The 22767-nt window shown below is 33.6% G+C and overlaps 1 protein-coding gene across 2 annotated transcripts in view; it reads right to left on the minus strand.

Annotated features, from left to right (window-relative positions):
* Positions 1-20719, minus strand: part of LOC100366851 (globin-3-like) — a 40598-nt gene extending 19879 nt beyond the window's left edge. The window contains exons 1-4 of one of the 2 annotated variants that reach the window (XM_085507625.1): positions 20525-20719; positions 19635-19785; positions 652-732; positions 109-273 (exon numbers count right to left, since the gene is read on the minus strand). In XM_085507625.1, the coding sequence (XP_085363751.1) occupies positions 109-261 (153 nt within the window). In that variant the 5' untranslated portion in view covers positions 262-273; positions 652-732; positions 19635-19785; positions 20525-20719. The remainder of the gene's footprint in view (positions 1-108; positions 274-651; positions 733-19634; positions 19786-20524) is intronic. The other variant, XM_002732444.4, reaches the window with a different exon arrangement.
* Positions 20720-22767: the final 2048 nt, after the last annotated feature.

Raw genomic sequence — 22767 nt, forward strand, 5'->3', positions numbered from 1 at the left:
TGTACTGTACTCGTGCATACCTTGAGGTATCCTCGTAATAACCTGTGTGATATCAAGAGTGTTCTATTGTTTTAGCTCTTGCAATATGGTGTGGCACACTGTACTTACTGACTGGTATTGCATTAAATTGGCACGTTCGATTTTTGCAAACTCGTCGAATGTTAATGCATCACTGGTTCCATTTACTGGAAGACAGACTGCATATGACATCAACTCCGCCATTACTACAACGTACAATATCGCTACAGCTTTTCTATGCATTGTTGGTAGAATCTGAAATTGAATAATAATGCCATTCAAGTTTTTGAACCTAAATATTGGACCTAAAATTCAAAAATCATGAAGGACATCAACGCATACTCGACATGCCGTGGATGTCTGTCATCTAAAGCTTATAAAGGCACATTTATAATGTTTGGTTGGCGGAGTATGAAACTGACACATTCGCATTTCTATTTTATAATTCAATAAATAATATCAACCAATATATAAATTCATTATAATTATGAGGATCGTCCAAATCGCACGGTTTTGCAGATATCCGACGAACCCATGCGTGATTATTCGTATTTGACCGAAATACATCGAATTGAACGCGCCTCTAATTCATGTATCCTGCAATGGAAATAAAACTAAACGATGTAAACTTACCAAAGAGGGCGCACTTTAAAACACACTGGTTGAACAGAATCTGACAATGTTCGAGGCGGTGACCCAATAAACGGACCTTGTCTGGTAAAAACAAAAAACAAATATTTCAAGATTATTCTGATTGTGATATTGGTATAATATAAAAAATATGAATTTAAAATACATCATGTGTATTTGACATACAATATAATAGTACTACCTTATTTGTTTGGATGTATATAGTAATAACATATTTTCACTTTCGGTCGAGTTAGACTTAAAAATCATTTGCTGAGAGACGGTCGCTTAGATATTTCCACTCTCTAACTTGCAGCACATGGACCTAAAGGCGTTGGGCAATAAAAATGACTTTGCGCTGAAATACGTTCCTTACTTAATTCCAGTTGCTCTCATGGGTATACAATAGCTGAGTCTCGCGTGCTACAATTTAAAATTTGTTTTAACGCTTACGTGTGTATTTGCCTTTAATTGCGTTTTGGGAGTCGTCACTGGAATCGTGCCGATAACGGTTTGGTCGCAATTTACGGAGTTATCGCCGAGAAAGTTCAAAAAATCTCCAATTTGTCTTCGACTATTAAACATGGTGGAAGTGTGATTAATATTTTTGACCTTTGCAGCCATTTTTATTTATCCTCGGCCTTTCCTTCGCCACAGACAACTAGAACATTGAAACGTTTGTCGTGAAATTTACGTGCATTAAATTGCGTTTTTTAAGTCACGTGCCTTTTTAGAGTTCCTCAAGTGTGCTTCAAAGACTGCAATCGCATAAGAGATAACCTGAACATTGAAACATACTTCATGGAATTCACGTGCATTAAATTATGTTTTTTAATTTACGTGCCGTAAAATTACGCTTTTAAAGTTCCTCAAATTTGTTGTTGGCCTATTCCCCCACCATAGTGAATTACAGCACTAATATACAATAAATATTACACACAATGTGGTGTGTCTGCATTCAATGATTTTCATTTCTGTGAATGGCGATGACCGACAGACTGCTGCCAAATTGCTGTCATTTTCATTAGTTGACACAGGTAAGTGTTATTTAGCTTTCTATTTTTACTTACTGTAAAATACTTTATATTCGCTTGCAATTAATTTTCACTATTTTCGCTGAAGGAATGATTCAGTGAAAATAAAATCCAGCGAATATACATTTTTCCTATATTTTACATTCAACTTGCCAAAAATCCGTGAAAATAAATTCCATACAAAACATCCAAAAAGTCTTTTCAGCGAAAACTATTAAGAGTGATTTTAGATTTGTTAAAAAATCATGTGAAATCATGTCGCTAGTATGCACGGCGACGGATGACAGATTATTTTGATTCTGCGGCTCTCTTGACACGGGCAGCTGACTTTCATCCTTTCTTACCGTCCTGACGTTTTTCTTGGTCGCATTTTGTATATACCAGCCAGACACTGATAAGTAAGTATTAAGTAATTAAACAAACAGGTTATAATGAACGAAATTCACATTACAATCCTATCTTTAACGAATCAGATATTTATGCTGGAGAACACAGTACTTGAAACTGAAAAGTACACAGTATAGTCAAATCAGTAAGCAAAGGATACCAAGGACTCCATGGTATACATCAAAATGTAACTACAAAATAAATGTCAGTGAATAAAATATTTTAAAAAAACCTGCAGCCGCCATAATATTTCCACGTTACACGTTATCATTATAGTACGGAAAAAAATGGTTTTTATTACCCAGGTTATATAATAAGTTCTCTAATTACTATTTTATAGAAATTTCCGTGAGTGTGCCTGTATCATGTATTAAAACATATACACCTATTAAAATGATAAAAACCTCAAATGCAACCATAGAACGAAATTATCGAGAGTGATTATGGATTTGTTAAATATTGCCAACATGCTGTGTAATCTTATTTAATTGGTGTTGGGAAATGCCAAGCCAGTTTATAAAATTGTCAACAAATATTTTCGTTACACTGACCGCGAAATACATCCAATTCTTTCAATTTTAATTATTATATACACGTATAGATTTATTTATATAGATTTCTTTCTTTCAATGCTGAGAAGTAATTATACATATGTTTCAAACTATAATTTCTTATCTATATTGGACAATTGTTCTGGGGATTATTAATTTCAATAAATTTATGAATATTAACATTTCCAAGTATTTAAAAACAATGCAACTGAAACTGGGTCAACCTAAGAATAGTTAAATTTTGCCAAATGTCACGCAACATACGGGTAAAAATACTAGTAACTTTTTTTTCTAACCCTCTTTGTAGACTTATGTTGACCAAACCCAATACTCTAATCACGCTATATTTTCACTGAATATCCGTATTCATGATAGAAACTACCACAACAGCTCAAACTATACCCAGAGTTTCACCCATAGAAAAAGATAATCAGATAATCGACTTTACGTCGTGGTTTAGGAAGAGGGTCATAAATTGTGCTTCTGTTGCTCGCGAAAAAAAAATCAAACTGAATCTGCCCGTTTTATTTTGATTATACTGTGATATCAATAAAGAATTCAATTTTAAAATAGAATGTCTTTTGGATATATCCTTCACGAAATTTGAATTACTCGAAACAGATATTTATTGATTTAATCAAACTATACCCAACACAAACGTGTTGTATATCAAAATATCAGTTAATCGTTTTAGAATTGACAAAAAAATCAACATACATAATGAATAATCATGATTTCCCGCGCATTTTCGTATACTATTCTTATTGTAGAGCCTCCAAATATGTCAATATCACAAATCCAAGAGTCATGTGACTTCACTGAATAGACGAGCGTATAATACTCAGAACTGACGTTTTATAAAATAAAACGGTAATTGGCGTTGCTATGGCAATAAAGACACTGAACACTTGATGGACTCCGATCAATGAAATGAATTTTTTCAACGTCAAAATTTCTCTCATAAAGATTTTTCACATTTAGCGTATTTTTAATAAATGCAACGATGACATGGCACAAATACACTTACGTCGCAATGTAGTTACTAGTATATACGAGCAGGACAGAACACTTTTAATATTTGGTAGACGTTTTTTTATATTTCTGATCTATATTTACAATTACATATAATTTGTATGGCGATAATACCTATATGCATGTAGCCACACTGGACGGATTGTCAACAATACTCGACGAAAGTGGGATATACAGTACACCACTATCGGATGACATCCGTGTTAGGAATCAATACAAACTGAGAAAAAAAAATTAGAATATCTATATGCAATATTGATCAAGATTTTTTTTTTACTCAGTTACCATGGAATTATGGGGCGTTATTGCTGTTAATTGATAAGAGCAGAGTAATATTTTCCAATATATTTTTTGAATTATTGTAGAGAAATATTCTTGGTGTACTTGCATAAAGTTACACAGACAAGAAAAATGAATAATTATGGCATGGGAAAGCTATGCTTTTTTTCTGTTATGAAATAAATTCTCTTTAATACTAATACTTGATGAGTATTTTTGTGAGTGTACATGTACATGTATGTACTAAAAAATATACACCCATTGAAATCATCAAAACTTCAAATGTAAACATAATACACTTGCAAAGTAAGGAAAACTATTAAGAGTGATTTTAGATTTGTTAAAAAATAGCCGAAATGTTGTGACTCTATATTTAATTGGTGATGGGAATTACAAAGTCAATTATAAAAGGTCTATTGAATTGTGAACAAATATTTTGGTGAATAATACTGACCACGAAAGAGGCCTATCGCAAAATGTATTGTATAGATAGGTAAAAACAATACAAACGATTTCACTAGTATGACTTTCATAAAACCCTACGGACCCGAAAACTAACAAAGGCGGGAAATAAACTGTTGCATTATTATCGCCATGTTTGTTTATCCTTGAATATTTGCTCACCAGATTTAATTATATCACGAACTTATTTGTTCCCCTGGAGTGTGTAATAACACTGGATTCATGTTCTTCATTAAAATTCATAAAATTTCTGTCGTTTTGGGTCCCACTGGTCACTGCGTTTCCCGAAATTTTGCTAATATAGATTGAGTCACAATCACTGTAGCTATTGCTGAGGTAAATAGTCTCTCACCTCTCAATTATTATCCCCGATTTTTCGTTGCTGGAGTTATATTTTTTTTGGGGGGGGGGGGCTTTTTTTTGCATGGAAAATAAGACTATAAGACTCGATTTTCAAGAACGCAGGTCGTTTGGATCGGACGACTTTTGTCTTTGTTTTTATGTTCGTTGTATGCCTAGAAACAGGCAGAACATGAAGATAGCGTCAACATACAGCATTAATGAACGAAATTTACATTACAATCAGATATTTATGCTACAGAACACAGTACTGGAAACTGCCATGTACGAATTGTACTTGAAACTACAAAATAAATGTCAGTTAATAAAATATTTAAAAAATTAACCTGAAGCCGCCAAGGGATTTCCGCATGAAGTTACACGTTATCATTAAAAATAATGATTTCTATCGCCCAGGTTGTATAATAAATTCTCTAATTACTATTTCGTGGGAATTTTCGTGAGTGTGCCTCAAATGCAACCATAGAACAAAATTATCGAGAGTAATTATGAATTTGTTAAACATTGCTAACATGCTGTGTAATTATATATAATTGGTGTTGGGAAATGCCAAGCCAGTTTATAAAATTGTCAACAAATATTTTCGTAAATAACACTGACCGCGAAATACGCCCAGATTTTTTTTCAATTTTAATTATTTTATTATATACACACGTATAGATTTATTTATATAAATTTATTTATTTATTTCAATGCTGAGAAATAGTTATACTTATGTTTCAAACTATAATTTCTTATCTATATTGGAAAATTGTTCTAGGGATTGAAACTGGGTCAACCTAAGAATAGTTATATTTTCCCAAATGTCACGCAAAATACTAGTAAATCCTTTTTTTGCTAATCCTCTTTGTAGACTTATGTTGACCAAGCCCAATACACTAATCACGCTATATTTTCACTGAATATCCGTATTCATGATGGAAACTACTTTTACGTCGTGGGTTAGGCAGAGTCATCAATTTTCAATTAGAATGTCTTCTTTTTTTAGAATATATTCTTCATGAAATTACTTTTTGGCCTCTACCTTATTTACGCACGGAAAATAAAGCGATACGACTCGATTTTCAAGAACGCAGGTCGTTTGGATTGGACGACTTTTGTCTTTGATTTGAGTTCGTTGTACGTCTATAAACATGGTTATGTCGTTTTTGGTGAATATAGACCACCATGTTCTGTTCCAATATAGGATTTTGATATGCATAACAATTCCTTACTGGAACGTCTTCTGTAGTCCTCTACTCCCCAAAATTTGACAATGGCACTAACCCAAACTAGACTTTCTGTTCAACGCGTCTTTGACTGTACCAATATTGTTGACGTCTCCTTGCGTAAAGACACACTCTCGAATTTAACAACATTCACTTTCAGACCACTAAGCAAATAGAAGGAAATACCAATGACATCACACATGCAGACTGATGATTCGATTGCTAGCCGGGGTGGCTGTATTTAGTGTTCATTTCTATGCAAATGCGATTCTCAATTTCTATGTGTGAAATCATGTCGCTAGTATGCACGGCTACGGATGACAGATTGTTTTGATTCTGCGGCTCTCTTGACACGGGCAGCTGACTTTCATTCTTTCTTACCGTCCTGACGTTTTTCTTGGTCGCATTTTGTATATACCAGCCAGACACTGATAAGTAAATATTAAGTAATTAAACGGTACGGGCCATAGTCAACATGGGAATCCAAATAACAGGTAGGACCTGAAGATAGCGTCATCAAACATTACAATCCTATCTTTAACGAATCAGATATTTATGCTGGAGAACACAGTACTTGAAACTGAAAAGTACACAGTATAGTCAAATCAGTAAGCAAAAGATACCAAGGACTCCATGGTATACATCAAAATGTAACTACAAAATAAATGTCAGTGAATAAAATATTTAAAAAAAAACCTGCAGCCGCCATAATATTTCCACGTTACACGTTATCATTATAGTACGGAAAAAAATGGTTTTTATTACCCAGGTTATATAATAAGTTCTCTAATTACTATTTTATAGAAATGTCCGTGAGTGTGCCTGTATCATGTATTAAAACATATACACCTATTAAAATGATAAAAACCTCAAATGCAACCATAGAACGAAATTATCGAGAGTGATTATGGATTTGTTAAATATTGCCAACATGCTGTGTAATCTTATTTAATTGGTGTTGGGAAATGCCAAGCCAGTTTATAAAATTGTCAACAAATATTTTCGTTACACTGACCGCGAAATACATCCAATTCTTTCAATTTTAATTATTATATTATATACACACGACGTATAGATTTATTTATATAGATTTCTTTCTTTCAATGCTGAGAAGTAGTTATACATATGTTTCAAACTATAATTTCTTATCTATATTGGACAATTGTTCTGGGGATTATTAATTTCCATAAATTTATGAATATTAACATTTCCAAGTATTTAAAAACAATGCAACTGAAACTGGGTCAACCTAAGAATAGTTAAATTTTGCCAAATGTCACACAATTGACGGGTAAAAATACTACTAACTTTTTTTTCTAACCCTCTTTGTAGGCTTATGTTGACCAAACCCAATACTCTAATCACGCTATATTTTCACTGAATATCCGTATTCATGATAGAAACTACCACAACAGCTCAAACTATACCCAGTGTTTCACCCATAGAAAAAAATAATCAGATAATCAACTTTACGTCGTGGTTTAGGAAGAGGGTCATAAATTGTGCTTCTGTTGCTCGCGAAAAAAAAATCAAACTGAATCTGCCCGTTTTATTTTGATTATTCTGTGATATCAATAAAGAATTCAATTTTAAAATAGAATGTCTTTTGGATATATCCTTCACGAAATTTGAATTACTCGAAACAGATATTTATTGATTTAATCAAACTATACCCAACACAAACGTGTTGTATATCAAAATATCAGTTAATCGTTTTAGAATTGACAAAAAATCAACATACATAATGAATAATCATGATTTCCCGCGCATTTTCGTATACTATTCTTATTGTAGAGCCTCCAAATATGTCAATATCACAAATCCAAGAGTCATGTGACTTCACTGAATAGACAAGCGTATAATACTCAGAACTGACGTTTTATAAAATAAAACGGTAATTGGCGTTGCTATGGCAATAAAGACACTGAACACTTGATGGACTCCGATCAATGAAATGAACTTTTTCAACGTCAAAATTTCTCTCATGAAATTTTTTCACATTTTAGCGTATTTTTAATAAATGCAACGATGACATGACACAAATACACTTACGTCGCAATGTAGTTACTAGTATATACGAGCAGGACAGAACACTTTTAATATTTGGTAGACGTTTTTTTATATTTCTGATCTATATTTACAATTACATATAATTTGTATGGCGATAATACCTATATGCATGTAGCCACACTGGACGGATTGTCAACAATACTCGACGAAAGTGGGATATACAGTACACCACTATCGGATGACATCCGTGTTAGGAATCAATACAAACTGAGAAAAAAAAATTTAGAATATCTATATGCAATATTGATCAAGATTTTTTTTTACTCAGTTACCATGGAATTATGGGGCGTTATTGCTGTTAATTGATAAGAGCAGAGTAATATTTTCCAATATATTTTTTGAATTATTGTAGAGAAATATTCTTGGTGTACTTGCATAAAGTTACACAGACAAGAAAAATGAATAATTATGGCATGGGAAAGCTATGCCTGTTTTCTGTTATGAAATAAATTCTCTTTAATACTAATACTTGATGGGTATTTTTGTGAGTGTACATGTACATGTATGTACTAAAAAATATACACCCATTAAAATCATCAAAACTTCAAATGTAAACATAATACACTTGCAAAGTAAGGAAAACTATTAAGAGTGATTTTAGATTTGTTAAAAAATAGCCGAAATGTTGTGACTCTATATTTAATTGGTGATGGGAATTACAAAGTCAATTATAAAAGGTCTATTGAATTGTGAACAAATATTTTGGTGAATAATACTGACCACGAAAGAGGCCTATCGCAAAATGTATTGTATAGATAGGTAAAAACAATACAAACGATTTCACTAGTATGACTTTCATAAAACCCTACGGACCCGAAAACTAGCAAAGGCGGGACATAAACTGTTGCATTATTATCGCCATGTTTGTTTATCCTTGAATATTTGCTCACCAGATTTAATTATATCACGAACTTATTTGTTCCCCTGGAGTGTGTAATAACACTGGATTCATGTTCTTCATTAAAATTCATAAAATTTCTGTCGTTTTGGGTCCCACTGGTCACTGCGTTTCCCGAAATTTTGCTAATATAGATTGAGTCACAATCACTGTAGCTATTGCTGAGGTAAATAGTCTCTCACCTCTCAATTATTATCCCCGATTTTTCGTTGCTGGAGTTATATTTTTTTTGGGGGGGGGGCTTTTATTTGCATGGAAAATAAGACTATAAGACTCGATTTTCAAGAACGCTGGTCGTTTGGATCGGACGACTTTTGTCTTTGTTTTTATGTTCGTTGTATGCCTAGAAACAGGCAGAACATGAAGATAGCGTCAACATACAGCATTAATGAACGAAATTTACATTACAATCAGATATTTATGCTACAGAACACAGTACTGGAAACTGCCATGTACGAATTGTACTTGAAACTACAAAATAAATGTCAGTTAATAAAATATTTAAAAAAAATAACCTGAAGCCGCCAAAGGATTTCCGCATGAAGTTACACGTTATCATTAAAAATAATGATTTCTATCGCCCAGGTTGTATAATAAATTCTCTAATTACTATTTCATGGGAATTTTCGTGAGTGTGCCTCAAATGCAACCATAGAACAAAATTATCGAGAGTAATTATGAATTTGTTAATCATTGCTAACATGCTGTGTAATTATATATAATTGGTGTTGGGAAATTCCAAGCCAGTTTATAAAATTGTCAACAAATATTTTCGTAAATAACACTGACCGCGAAATACGCCCAGATTTTTTTTCAATTTTAATTATTTTATTATATACACACGTATAGATTAATTTATATAAATTTATTTATTTATTTCAATGCTGAGAAATAGTTATACTTATGTTTCAAACTATAATTTCTTATCTATATTGGAAAATTGTTCTAGGGATTGAAACTGGGTCAACCTAAGAATAGTTATATTTTCCCAAATGTCACGCAAAATACTAGTAAATCTTTTTTTTGCTAATCCTCTTTGTAGACTTATGTTGACCAAGCCCAATACACTAATCACGCTATATTTTCACTGAATATCCGTATTCATGATGGAAACTACTTTTACGTCGTGGGTTAGGCAGAGTCATCAATTTTCAAATAGAATGTCTTCTTTTTTTAGAATATATTCTTCATGAAATTACTTTTTGGCTTCTACCTTTTTTACGCACGGAAAATAAAGCGATACGACTCGATTTTCAAGAACGCAGGTCGTTTGGATTGGACGACTTTTGTCTTTGATTTGAGTTCGTTGTACGTCTATAAACATGGTTACGTCGTTTTTGGTGAATATAGACCACCATGTTCTGTTCCAATATAGGATTTTGATATGCATAACAATTCCTTACTGGAACGTCTTCTGTAGTCCTCTACTCCCCAAAATTTGACAATGGCACTAACCCAAACTAGACTTTCTGTTCAACGCGTCTTTGACTGTACCAATATTGTTGACGTCTCCGTGCGTAAAGACACACTCTCGAATTTAACAACATTCACTTTCAGACCACTAAGCAAATAGAAGGAAATACCAATGACATCACACATGCAGACTGATGATTCGATTGCTAGCCGGGGTGGCTGTATTTAGTGTTCATTTCTATGCAAATGCGATTCTCAATTTCTATGTGTGAAATCATGTCGCTAGTATGCACGGCGACGGATGACAGATTATTTTGATTCTGCGGCTCTCTTGACACGGGCAGCTGACTTTCATCCTTTCTTACCGTCCTGACATTTTTCTTGGTCGCATTTTGTATATACCAGCCAGACACTGATAAGTAAGTATTAAGTAATTAAACGGTACGGGCCATAGTCAACATGGGAATCCAAATAACAGGTAGGACCTGAAGATAGCTTCATCAAACAGGTTATAATGAACGAAATTCACATTACAATCCTATCTTTAACGAATCAGATATTTATGCTGGAGAACACAGTACTTGAAACTGAAAAGTACACAGTATAGTCAAATCAGTAAGCAAAAGATACCAAGGACTCCATGGTATACATCAAAATGTAACTACAAAATAAATGTCAGTGAATAAAATATTTAAAAAAAAACCTGCAGCCGCCATAATATTTCCACGTTACACGTTATCATTATAGTACGGAAAAAAATGGTTTTTATTACCCAGGTTATATAATAAGTTCTCTAATTACTATTTTATAGAAATGTCCGTGAGTGTGCCTGTATCATGTATTAAAACATATACACCTATTAAAATGATAAAAACCTCAAATGCAACCATAGAACGAAATTATCGAGAGTGATTATGGATTTGTTAAATATTGCCAACATGCTGTGTAATCTTATTTAATTGGTGTTGGGAAATGCCAAGCCAGTTTATAAAATTGTCAACAAATATTTTCGTTACACTGACCGCGAAATACATCCAATTCTTTCAATTTTAATTATTATATTATATACACACGACGTATAGATTTATTTATATAGATTTCTTTCTTTCAATGCTGAGAAGTAGTTATACATATGTTTCAAACTATAATTTCTTATCTATATTGGACAATTGTTCTGGGGATTATTAATTTCCATAAATTTATGAATATTAACATTTCCAAGTATTTAAAAACAATGCAACTGAAACTGGGTCAACCTAAGAATAGTTAAATTTTGCCAAATGTCACACAATTGACGGGTAAAAATACTACTAACTTTTTTTTCTAACCCTCTTTGTAGGCTTATGTTGACCAAACCCAATACTCTAATCACGCTATATTTTCACTGAATATCCGTATTCATGATAGAAACTACCACAACAGCTCAAACTATACCCAGTGTTTCACCCATAGAAAAAGATAATCAGATAATCAACTTTACGTCGTGGTTTAGGAAGAGGGTCATAAATTGTGCTTCTGTTGCTCGCGAAAAAAAAATCAAACTGAATCTGCCCGTTTTATTTTGATTATTCTGTGATATCAATAAAGAATTCAATTTTAAAATAGAATGTCTTTTGGATATATCCTTCACGAAATTTGAATTACTCGAAACAGATATTTATTGATTTAATCAAACTATACCCAACACAAACGTGTTGTATATCAAAATATCAGTTAATCGTTTTAGAATTGACAAAAAATCAACATACATAATGAATAATCATGATTTCCCGCGCATTTTCGTATACTATTCTTATTGTAGAGCCTCCAAATATGTCAATATCACAAATCCAAGAGTCATGTGACTTCACTGAATAGACAAGCGTATAATACTCAGAACTGACGTTTTATAAAATAAAACGGTAATTGGCGTTGCTATGGCAATAAAGACACTGAACACTTGATGGACTCCGATCAATGAAATGAACTTTTTCAACGTCAAAATTTCTCTCATGAAATTTTTTCACATTTTAGCGTATTTTTAATAAATGCAACGATGACATGACACAAATACACTTACGTCGCAATGTAGTTACTAGTATATACGAGCAGGACAGAACACTTTTAATATTTGGTAGACGTTTTTTTATATTTCTGATCTATATTTACAATTACATATAATTTGTATGGCGATAATACCTATATGCATGTAGCCACACTGGACGGATTGTCAACAATACTCGACGAAAGTGGGATATACAGTACACCACTATCGGATGACATCCGTGTTAGGAATCAATACAAACTGAGAAAAAAAAATTTAGAATATCTATATGCAATATTGATCAAGATTTTTTTTTACTCAGTTACCATGGAATTATGGGGCGTTATTGCTGTTAATTGATAAGAGCAGAGTAATATTTTCCAATATATTTTTTGAATTATTGTAGAGAAATATTCTTGGTGTACTTGCATAAAGTTACACAGACAAGAAAAATGAATAATTATGGCATGGGAAAGCTATGCCTGTTTTCTGTTATGAAATAAATTCTCTTTAATACTAATACTTGATGGGTATTTTTGTGAGTGTACATGTACATGTATGTACTAAAAAATATACACCCATTAAAATCATCAAAACTTCAAATGTAAACATAATACACTTGCAAAGTAAGGAAAACTATTAAGAGTGATTTTAGATTTGTTAAAAAATAGCCGAAATGTTGTGACTCTATATTTAATTGGTGATGGGAATTACAAAGTCAATTATAAAAGGTCTATTGAATTGTGAACAAATATTTTGGTGAATAATACTGACCACGAAAGAGGCCTATCGCAAAATGTATTGTATAGATAGGTAAAAACAATACAAACGATTTCACTAGTATGACTTTCATAAAACCCTACGGACCCGAAAACTAGCAAAGGCGGGACATAAACTGTTGCATTATTATCGCCATGTTTGTTTATCCTTGAATATTTGCTCACCAGATTTAATTATATCACGAACTTATTTGTTCCCCTGGAGTGTGTAATAACACTGGATTCATGTTCTTCATTAAAATTCATAAAATTTCTGTCGTTTTGGGTCCCACTGGTCACTGCGTTTCCCGAAATTTTGCTAATATAGATTGAGTCACAATCACTGTAGCTATTGCTGAGGTAAATAGTCTCTCACCTCTCAATTATTATCCCCGATTTTTCGTTGCTGGAGTTATATTTTTTTGGGGGGGGGGCTTTTATTTGCATGGAAAATAAGACTATAAGACTCGATTTTCAAGAACGCTGGTCGTTTGGATCGGACGACTTTTGTCTTTGTTTTTATGTTCGTTGTATGCCTAGAAACAGGCAGAACATGAAGATAGCGTCAACATACAGCATTAATGAACGAAATTTACATTACAATCAGATATTTATGCTACAGAACACAGTACTGGAAACTGCCATGTACGAATTGTACTTGAAACTACAAAATAAATGTCAGTTAATAAAATATTTAAAAAAAATAACCTGAAGCCGCCAAAGGATTTCCGCATGAAGTTACACGTTATCATTAAAAATAATGATTTCTATCGCCCAGGTTGTATAATAAATTCTCTAATTACTATTTCATGGGAATTTTCGTGAGTGTGCCTCAAATGCAACCATAGAACAAAATTATCGAGAGTAATTATGAATTTGTTAATCATTGCTAACATGCTGTGTAATTATATATAATTGGTGTTGGGAAATGCCAAGCCAGTTTATAAAATTGTCAACAAATATTTTCGTAAATAACACTGACCGCGAAATACGCCCAGATTTTTTTTCAATTTTAATTATTTTATTATATACACACGTATAGATTAATTTATATAAATTTATTTATTTATTTCAATGCTGAGAAATAGTTATACTTATGTTTCAAACTATAATTTCTTATCTATATTGGAAAATTGTTCTAGGGATTGAAACTGGGTCAACCTAAGAATAGTTATATTTTCCCAAATGTCACGCAAAATACTAGTAAATCTTTTTTTTGCTAATCCTCTTTGTAGACTTATGTTGACCAAGCCCAATACACTAATCACGCTATATTTTCACTGAATATCCGTATTCATGATGGAAACTACTTTTACGTCGTGGGTTAGGCAGAGTCATCAATTTTCAAATAGAATGTCTTCTTTTTTTAGAATATATTCTTCATGAAATTACTTTTTGGCTTCTACCTTTTTTACGCACGGAAAATAAAGCGATACGACTCGATTTTCAAGAACGCAGGTCGTTTGGATTGGACGACTTTTGTCTTTGATTTGAGTTCGTTGTACGTCTATAAACATGGTTACGTCGTTTTTGGTGAATATAGACCACCATGTTCTGTTCCAATATAGGATTTTGATATGCATAACAATTCCTTACTGGAACGTCTTCTGTAGTCCTCTACTCCCCAAAATTTGACAATGGCACTAACCCAAACTAGACTTTCTGTTCAACGCGTCTTTGACTGTACCAATATTGTTGACGTCTCCGTGCGTAAAGACACACTCTCGAATTTAACAACATTCACTTTCAGACCACTAAGCAAATAGAAGGAAATACCAATGACATCACACATGCAGACTGATGATTCGATTGCTAGCCGGGGTGGCTGTATTTAGTGTTCATTTCTATGCAAATGCGATTCTCAATTTCTATGTGTGAAATCATGTCGCTAGTATGCACGGCGACGGATGACAGATTATTTTGATTCTGCGGCTCTCTTGACACGGGCAGCTGACTTTCATCCTTTCTTACCGTCCTGACATTTTTCTTGGTCGCATTTTGTATATACCAGCCAGACACTGATAAGTAAGTATTAAGTAATTAAACGGTACGGGCCATAGTCAACATGGGAATCCAAATAACAGGTAGGACCTGAAGATAGCTTCATCAAACAGGTTATAATGAACGAAATTCACATTACAATCCTATCTTTAACGAATCAGATATTTATGCTGGAGAACACAGTACTTGAAACTGAAAAGTACACAGTATAGTCAAATCAGTAAGCAAAAGATACCAAGGACTCCATGGTATACATCAAAATGTAACTACAAAATAAATGTCAGTGAATAAAATATTTTTAAAAAAACCTGCAGCCGCCATAATATTTCCACGTTACACGTTATCATTATAGTACGGAAAAAAATGGTTTTTATTACCCAGGTTATATAATAAGTTCTCTAATTACTATTTTATAGAAATGTCCGTGAGTGTGCCTGTATCATGTATTAAAACATATACACCTATTAAAATGATAAAAACCTCAAATGCAACCATAGAACGAAATTATCGAGAGTGATTATGGATTTGTTAAATATTGCCAACATGCTGTGTAATCTTATTTAATTGGTGTTGGGAAATGCCAAGCCAGTTTATAAAATTGTCAACAAATATTTTCGTTACACTGACCGCGAAATACATCCAATTCTTTCAATTTTAATTATTATATTATATACACACGACGTATAGATTTATTTATATAGATTTCTTTCTTTCAATGCTGAGAAGTAGTTATACATATGTTTCAAACTATAATTTCTTATCTATATTGGACAATTGTTCTGGGGATTATTAATTTCAATAAATTTATGAATATTAACATTTCCATGTATTTAAAAACAATGCAACTGAAACTGGGTCAACCTAAGAATAGTTAAATTTTCCCAAATGTCACACAACATACGGGTAAAAATACTAGTAACTTTTTTTCTAACCCTCTTTGTAGGCTTATGTTGACCAAACCCAATACTCTAATCACGCTATATTTTCACTGAATATCCGTATTCATGATGAAACTACCACAACAGCTCAAACTATACCCAGAGTTTCACCCATAGAAAAAGATAATCAGATAATCGACTTTACGTCGTGGTTTAGGAAGAGGGTCATAAATTGTGCTTCTGTTGCTCGCGAAAAAAATCAAACTGAATCTGCCCGTTTTATTTTGATTATACTGTGATATCAATAAAGAATTCAATTTTAAAATAGAATGTCTTTTTGATATATCCTTCACGAAATTTTAATTACTCGAAAGAGATATTTATTGATTTAATCAAACTATACCCAACACAAACCTGTTGTATATCAAAATACCAGTTAATGGTTTTAGAATTGACAACAAAATCAACATACATAATGAATAATCATAATTTCCCGCGCATTTTCGTATGCTATTCTTATTGTAGAGCCTCCAAATATGTCAATGTCACAAATCCAAGAGTCATGTGACTTTATGAATAGACGAGCGTATAGTACTCAGAACTGACGTTTTATAAAATAAAACGGTGATTGGCGTTGCTATGGCAATAAAGACACTGAACACTTGATGGACTCCGATCAATGAAATTAACTTTTTCAACGTCAAAATTTCTCTCATAAAGATTTTTCACATTTGAGCGTATTTTTAATAAATGCAACGATGACATGGCACAAATACACTTACGTCGCAATGTAGTTACTAGTATATACGAGCAGGACAGAACACTTTTAATATTTGGTAGACGGTTTTTTATATTTCTGATCTATATTTACAATTACATATAATTTGTATGGCGATAATACCTATATGCATGTAGCCACACTGGACGGATTGCCAACAATACTCGACGAAAGTGGAATATACAGTACACCACTATCGGATGACATCCGTGTTAGGAATCAATACAAACTGAGAAAAAAAATTTAGAATATCTATATGCAATATTGATCAAGATTTTTTTTTACTCAGTTACCATGGAATTATGGGGCGTTATTGCTGTTAATTGATAAGAGCAGAGTAATATTTTCCAATATATTTTTTGAATTATTGTAGAGAAATATTCTTGATGTACTTGCGGATTACGTGTTAGTCATGTGTGCTGTAATGTGCAAATAATGCGGATAAGCGTTGCTATGGCAACAACATGGACCAGGTGACCTTTATCCACGCTGTTCATATTTTTGGTTGTAATGTCTGCACAAATTTTATTTGAAGCTTTTGACGTGACGAGTAATATATGTACTGTAATAAATGTAGCACATATGTAACGATATTCAGATGATATCTGCTTTGCCAATAGAATACCACCGAGCAGTTCCATGGACTCAGCATCATTGGGGTCATCGAATCGCACACGAGATTTTCTGGACTCAGCATCATAGGGGTCATCGAATCACATACGAGATTCTCTGTTCGATGGCCAAAGATGGATTATATAACGAAATCAAAACATTTTCTATTAGAAATAATCTGAGATGTACATCAAACTCATGTTTTTTTTGTATAACTAGTAGTTCCTCTCATTTCAAATATTTTACTTGTACCTCCTAGGTTATTTGTGTTTAGCACGCACTGAAGCACAATTCGAACAGTGCATGGTGGTATTTATTGCTATGTACACAATAAATAAGTCATATGTATAACCCGGGAACGCTCTAACTTTCAGGTATGATTTTGACAATGTTGATTATAATTGAAAGGCCTACTACTTACACGTTCAACATCATCAATACTTGACCAGTGAAATAAGACATCTTAACCACGATGACGTCATGTTCAAGTAATTGATCATTAGTTTAGTCACGCCACAGAATTTCTAAAAATATGTGCTTTTGTGTGTTTATATTTTCTACCTCAGAAATATCGTGAAAGAATTCTAGAGTAAAGTATGCAATGCAGTCATAGCATGTCCAGGAATTCAGTCAAAGCTTCAGGGCACTAAAGGATTATTCATAATAATCAATACACACCCACATTTTATACAAGTCGTACATTACAACATAGCTGCTAAGCGCGTGAAAAAGGGGATAAATCAGCGTTGTGTTTTACCCTGCTGTTATTATTGTTTAATAAGAATAAACAAAAAAAATAGTGACAAAACACACTGTTTTTAAACATTAAATATACACAAATGCATGAATAAAACTTAGTAGATTTATTTTTTGGCGAAAACATGCTGGTAAAAAATGTATTTTGAGTTAGCTAGTATGTAAACGTCATTCGAAATGTGTAATCGTGGCCTGTAATTTGCATAAAGTCATGAGCTGTGAAAAAAACAGTATAGTGGTAATGTAGCACATTCTCGGTCAAATAAAACACTTTCTAGTGTTTGCCTCTTTCATTTCACTTGGCAGTGACACACTCTATCACCACTTGAGAAGTATACATCCAGACTGCTGTAGAATATTCCCGGATTTAACACAAAGTACCACCACAGTGGACGGCTAGCATTGTTTACTATCATTCTAAATGTTTAATGATTACTGCTTGCAAATACCAATAATTGCTAAAACACGTTTACCAAATATTATTATAAGTTTGTAATGATCAAAGGAAAGCGTGGAGAACATTTATAATTTTATACTGGTCAGTATTCTGGTGAGTTTCCTCTAGAGCAAACTATTATAGAGCGTTTAAACTTTTAAAATTACCCGAATATCTTTTAAACTTAGAAATTCGTACAGCTTATACTTGTTTTAAAAATCGTTCCTTAACAATAAAGACAGGCAAAATTTAAGAATTGTTTTTGTTATTCAGCAAGTGAGGGTCATTCCATTTTTCGCAACACATGTTCTGGATGGGAATATTGTCTTCGAATCCCACAATATAAAAAAATATTATAATAAGCTTTTGCATTATTCAGCAACTATAATGTAATTTTTGCCATTCGTATGACCTATTATTTACATATCGCTATATAACCACTGTCTGCAACAAACGATATTTGAGCCATATGCGCGCAATGTGGTTATAATGTCCAGTACAGTTAATCTCATGTTTGCATATAACTGGTGAATTTAGCATCTAGAAACAGCTTTCGTTGTCATCTTTTCCCACTTTTTTATAAGTTTTATAAGTTGGACTGTACTGTGTCAATATTCACATTTATCACAGTATAACAGGTGGACTATGCTATATCGGTTTCACATATGATATCAAATCCACTTATAATGATACAAAATTTGACAGGTCATTGTTTATGTTTTAGGCAGATTTTGTGGTGTAATGTATGTTTATGATTGGCCGGTGTGCATTCTTGGTTCAATTTATGTGTGCATATAATTGTATTGAACTAAATTGGTGTCTATATTGTCCCTGTGTCAATTGCTAGATTCTAAATTGGTTAAGAATCCGCACATGGTGGTCTTGGTCGATTTTGTGAAACACTTTATGTTAGTGGAGAGACTATGTTTAATTTAAAACTAGCAAAGCAATTGTGTGTTGACCATGACTGCTAATGACGTTTTTAAACACGTTTTAAAAGGTCAAAATTTCGTACCCTTTTCACTGTTAGAAAGCTAAAAGATCACGCACCTTGAACTCGCGCCTGATAGCGCGATATTTGAGCTTTCTAACCCTTCAGTGTAAGCACGGGTTGGTCATATGCCGTAATAGCCCGTGATCGAGGGTCGTTAACAAGGAGGCTGACGTTGACGTTTTCCTCGTTTTTGCGATCATTGAATTCCTTAAAGCAATAAAAAAACGATAATCTCATTTAAAAAATAACCACCCTTATCACGTTGGCAGTACCGGAAAAGACACCCTTTTTGTCTATTTTGACTGAAATGGTAACCCTAAACGCGTAATGCGCGTTAGAATGCTTTTCTTTAAAAAAAAACCTTTTAACGCGTTTTCTTTCACAGACATGCGTACTAGATCATTTTTGAAGTCGGACCCCAGGGATGCAGTTGTCGACCAGTGGTCGTAGACAGCTGTGAGTACAACATTGCAACACGCCGTAAAAATGTTGCTCATTTGACACCGTAGTAATTCAAGTCATTAATGTTTGTTCGCGAATGTTAATTTGTTTGGCTATGACTTTTAAGCGTATATCTGAGTAATTGCTCACTAATTTCACAGTATCCAGAATTTCAGTCATCCACACGAACTAGACGCATACATCTCAGTTGACGAAATACTAGTTACATAAAATAAATGGCCGATGAACGAGCACGAGTCCCAAGCACCCGTCTTTTAAATGTCGCAGATTGTAGCATAGCGAGTCCCGTTTTATATAGCCGTTATTACCGACTTTGTCAGCGGATGAATGCTGTCAACGTAAATTGTTAGAACATCCTCGCCAAACAAAATGGGAAACAAAACAAAAATACAATTAGACAATTCCAATTCAGCGAAATTATTCTTGTTAATACATTAAAAAGTAAACAACCCTGAGTACATTGTATTGCAATACTATGTCTCACCTGTTTCTGATGTACAGTTCTCCGTTGACAGCGGTGGTCACACTAGATTAAACTCATAGTACATCTATTTATGTATTGCGACCAGGTAAAGCGCTCTGTTTTGAATATCTACCCGGTTATAGAAATATAACGGTTTAATGTTTGTGTTATTAAACGTCGCATAACGTACCCGAGATCATCACGTTCACAAACCTTTCAACCAAGCAAAGACACAAACAGATGGTATCGTGTCAACCTCTAGTCTCCGCCGCCTCGTGGAGAACTGACCTTATTCTTCTTCCAAATCATAATCTACTACATGGAAATTTAAGATCCTGAGGCGTGGCCTCCACACATTCCACTCATGTAGCCAATTGTTTAACACGCCATTATTACCAAACGCTTCAGCGTGGTATTAAGAATTTGTTTTCAGGGTTGGATGATACCAAGGTTGAAAATGGATGCACATATGGGTGTAATTTCTGGAATTGCAATAGAGAGGGTTCGGGCCGAAATATAATATATAGTGTTTCCATGTTTCGTCTGATATTTCTGTGGTATTCTGCTGCTGTAAATAATGCAAGATTTGTTCCGAAATTCAGTGTGTTGTGTGCACTCCAGGGTTATTCGTTTTTTGCTCAAAACACCCCTATTTTTAATGGCAGAGTCGAATAGTTTCACTCCAACTGGGAAATCTGCATTGTTGCTTGAATGTGAGCTAATTAAACACATTTTCCAGACCGGCGAAAGAGTATGCAACAGCCAATTTTAACAGCCTGTCACATAATTTTACTCTGAATGTCAACATGAAAAGAGGCTAGTCCATTTTACGCAGGAGTAATTGGGAGTAGAATATGTGAGGGATAGTATTAACAGAGATGTGTATAGTGAAAAGTAATATCTATCCTTCATTTGCATCTCTGAGCATTTCTGTTTTAGTATATTGGTTTGAAAATGTTAAACTTGCACGATTTGCAATGTTTTTTTTTTACTGGGACTCCCCTATTGATCGAATCCCGGGTTTGAACGAGAACGGCACACCACGTGATTCGTTTGAATACAATGCTGATGGCAAACATGCAGTGTTACTGCGGTACTCCACTGACGGGATGACTTACTAGTACTGCATGCTACAACTTCGCTTGTAATGTTGCTTGTTAGCTATGGATTACATGAATCTGGATTACCAGTCAAATGTTGCTCATTTGACGTTAGTAACTGAGTTAGTAACTGAGTAACTTCCTGGTACTTCGTACTATGATAAAAATCAGTCAACATACATCAAGTTCTCTCAATCGTAGTATTCCATGTGATGTACACCTAATATGCCAAAAATGTTTCTGAACGATCTGAACTGAATAAAAATAGCAGACGAAAATTTGTTTACAAAATAAAAATACTTCGGTTGCCAATGAAAACCGGTAAAAAACAAGCAATATGTTTTCGGCTGTTATCATGGAAGGACATTAACGTGAAGCTAACGTCTGTTTATAACTAAAACCGGGCACCTTATACGAGGTTTGCAAAATAACATGGCAGTCATTAGAAGTCACTTTATTTTATTGTTAGGACGTATTCAGCCGTTAAATGTATTATTTCCAACCGTTTTGCGATAGTATTTTCTAGATTGGAGGCAGCATTTACATTTTATTCAAAGTTCAAAGCTGCGTTGGGATTACGTTGACAGTGGTAACAATGTCGGCGCCGGTGATTTCTTACGAGTGGGCAACGTAGCCAGAATAAAAGGCATGATCATTTGGGCACTGCTATTACAAGACTGGTAGGAGGCAATAAATTTGGCGAAAGTATTCAAAAAACAGATTTTGGCTGTTGCCATGGTAGCGGTGGGTCAGGATTGTTTTTGCAATTAGTGATGGTACGACCTGACTTTCAAGTATGAACAAAATCAGCCAAGTCAAAAAAAATCACAGAAGAGTTAAAAAGCCATTCCTGCTGAACAGTTACTCTAACTTCGGGGTCAACTTTCTCATTAATGAAAAAAGATATCAAAAATTCAAATAGTAACTTTTTGCCCACACTCAAGCCGAGTACAATGAGCTATGTCTGAGGTGTTGTATCACAGGGAGTTGGACAAACTTATGTATTTTAATAAATTATTGAATAATAAAATGTTATATAACTTTTCTTTTACCCCCTCCCCTTCCTGGTATCTATTTCAATTACTTTTGTCAGGTTCAAATCGTTCACCAGCATTTTTGGAATGTTAGATGTACATCACATAGAATACTAGGATTGGGAGAACT

The sequence above is a fragment of the Saccoglossus kowalevskii genome, chromosome 14, assembly GCF_978046115.1.
Source record: "Saccoglossus kowalevskii chromosome 14, keSacKowa6.1, whole genome shotgun sequence".
Taxonomy (NCBI): Eukaryota; Metazoa; Hemichordata; class Enteropneusta; family Harrimaniidae; genus Saccoglossus; species Saccoglossus kowalevskii.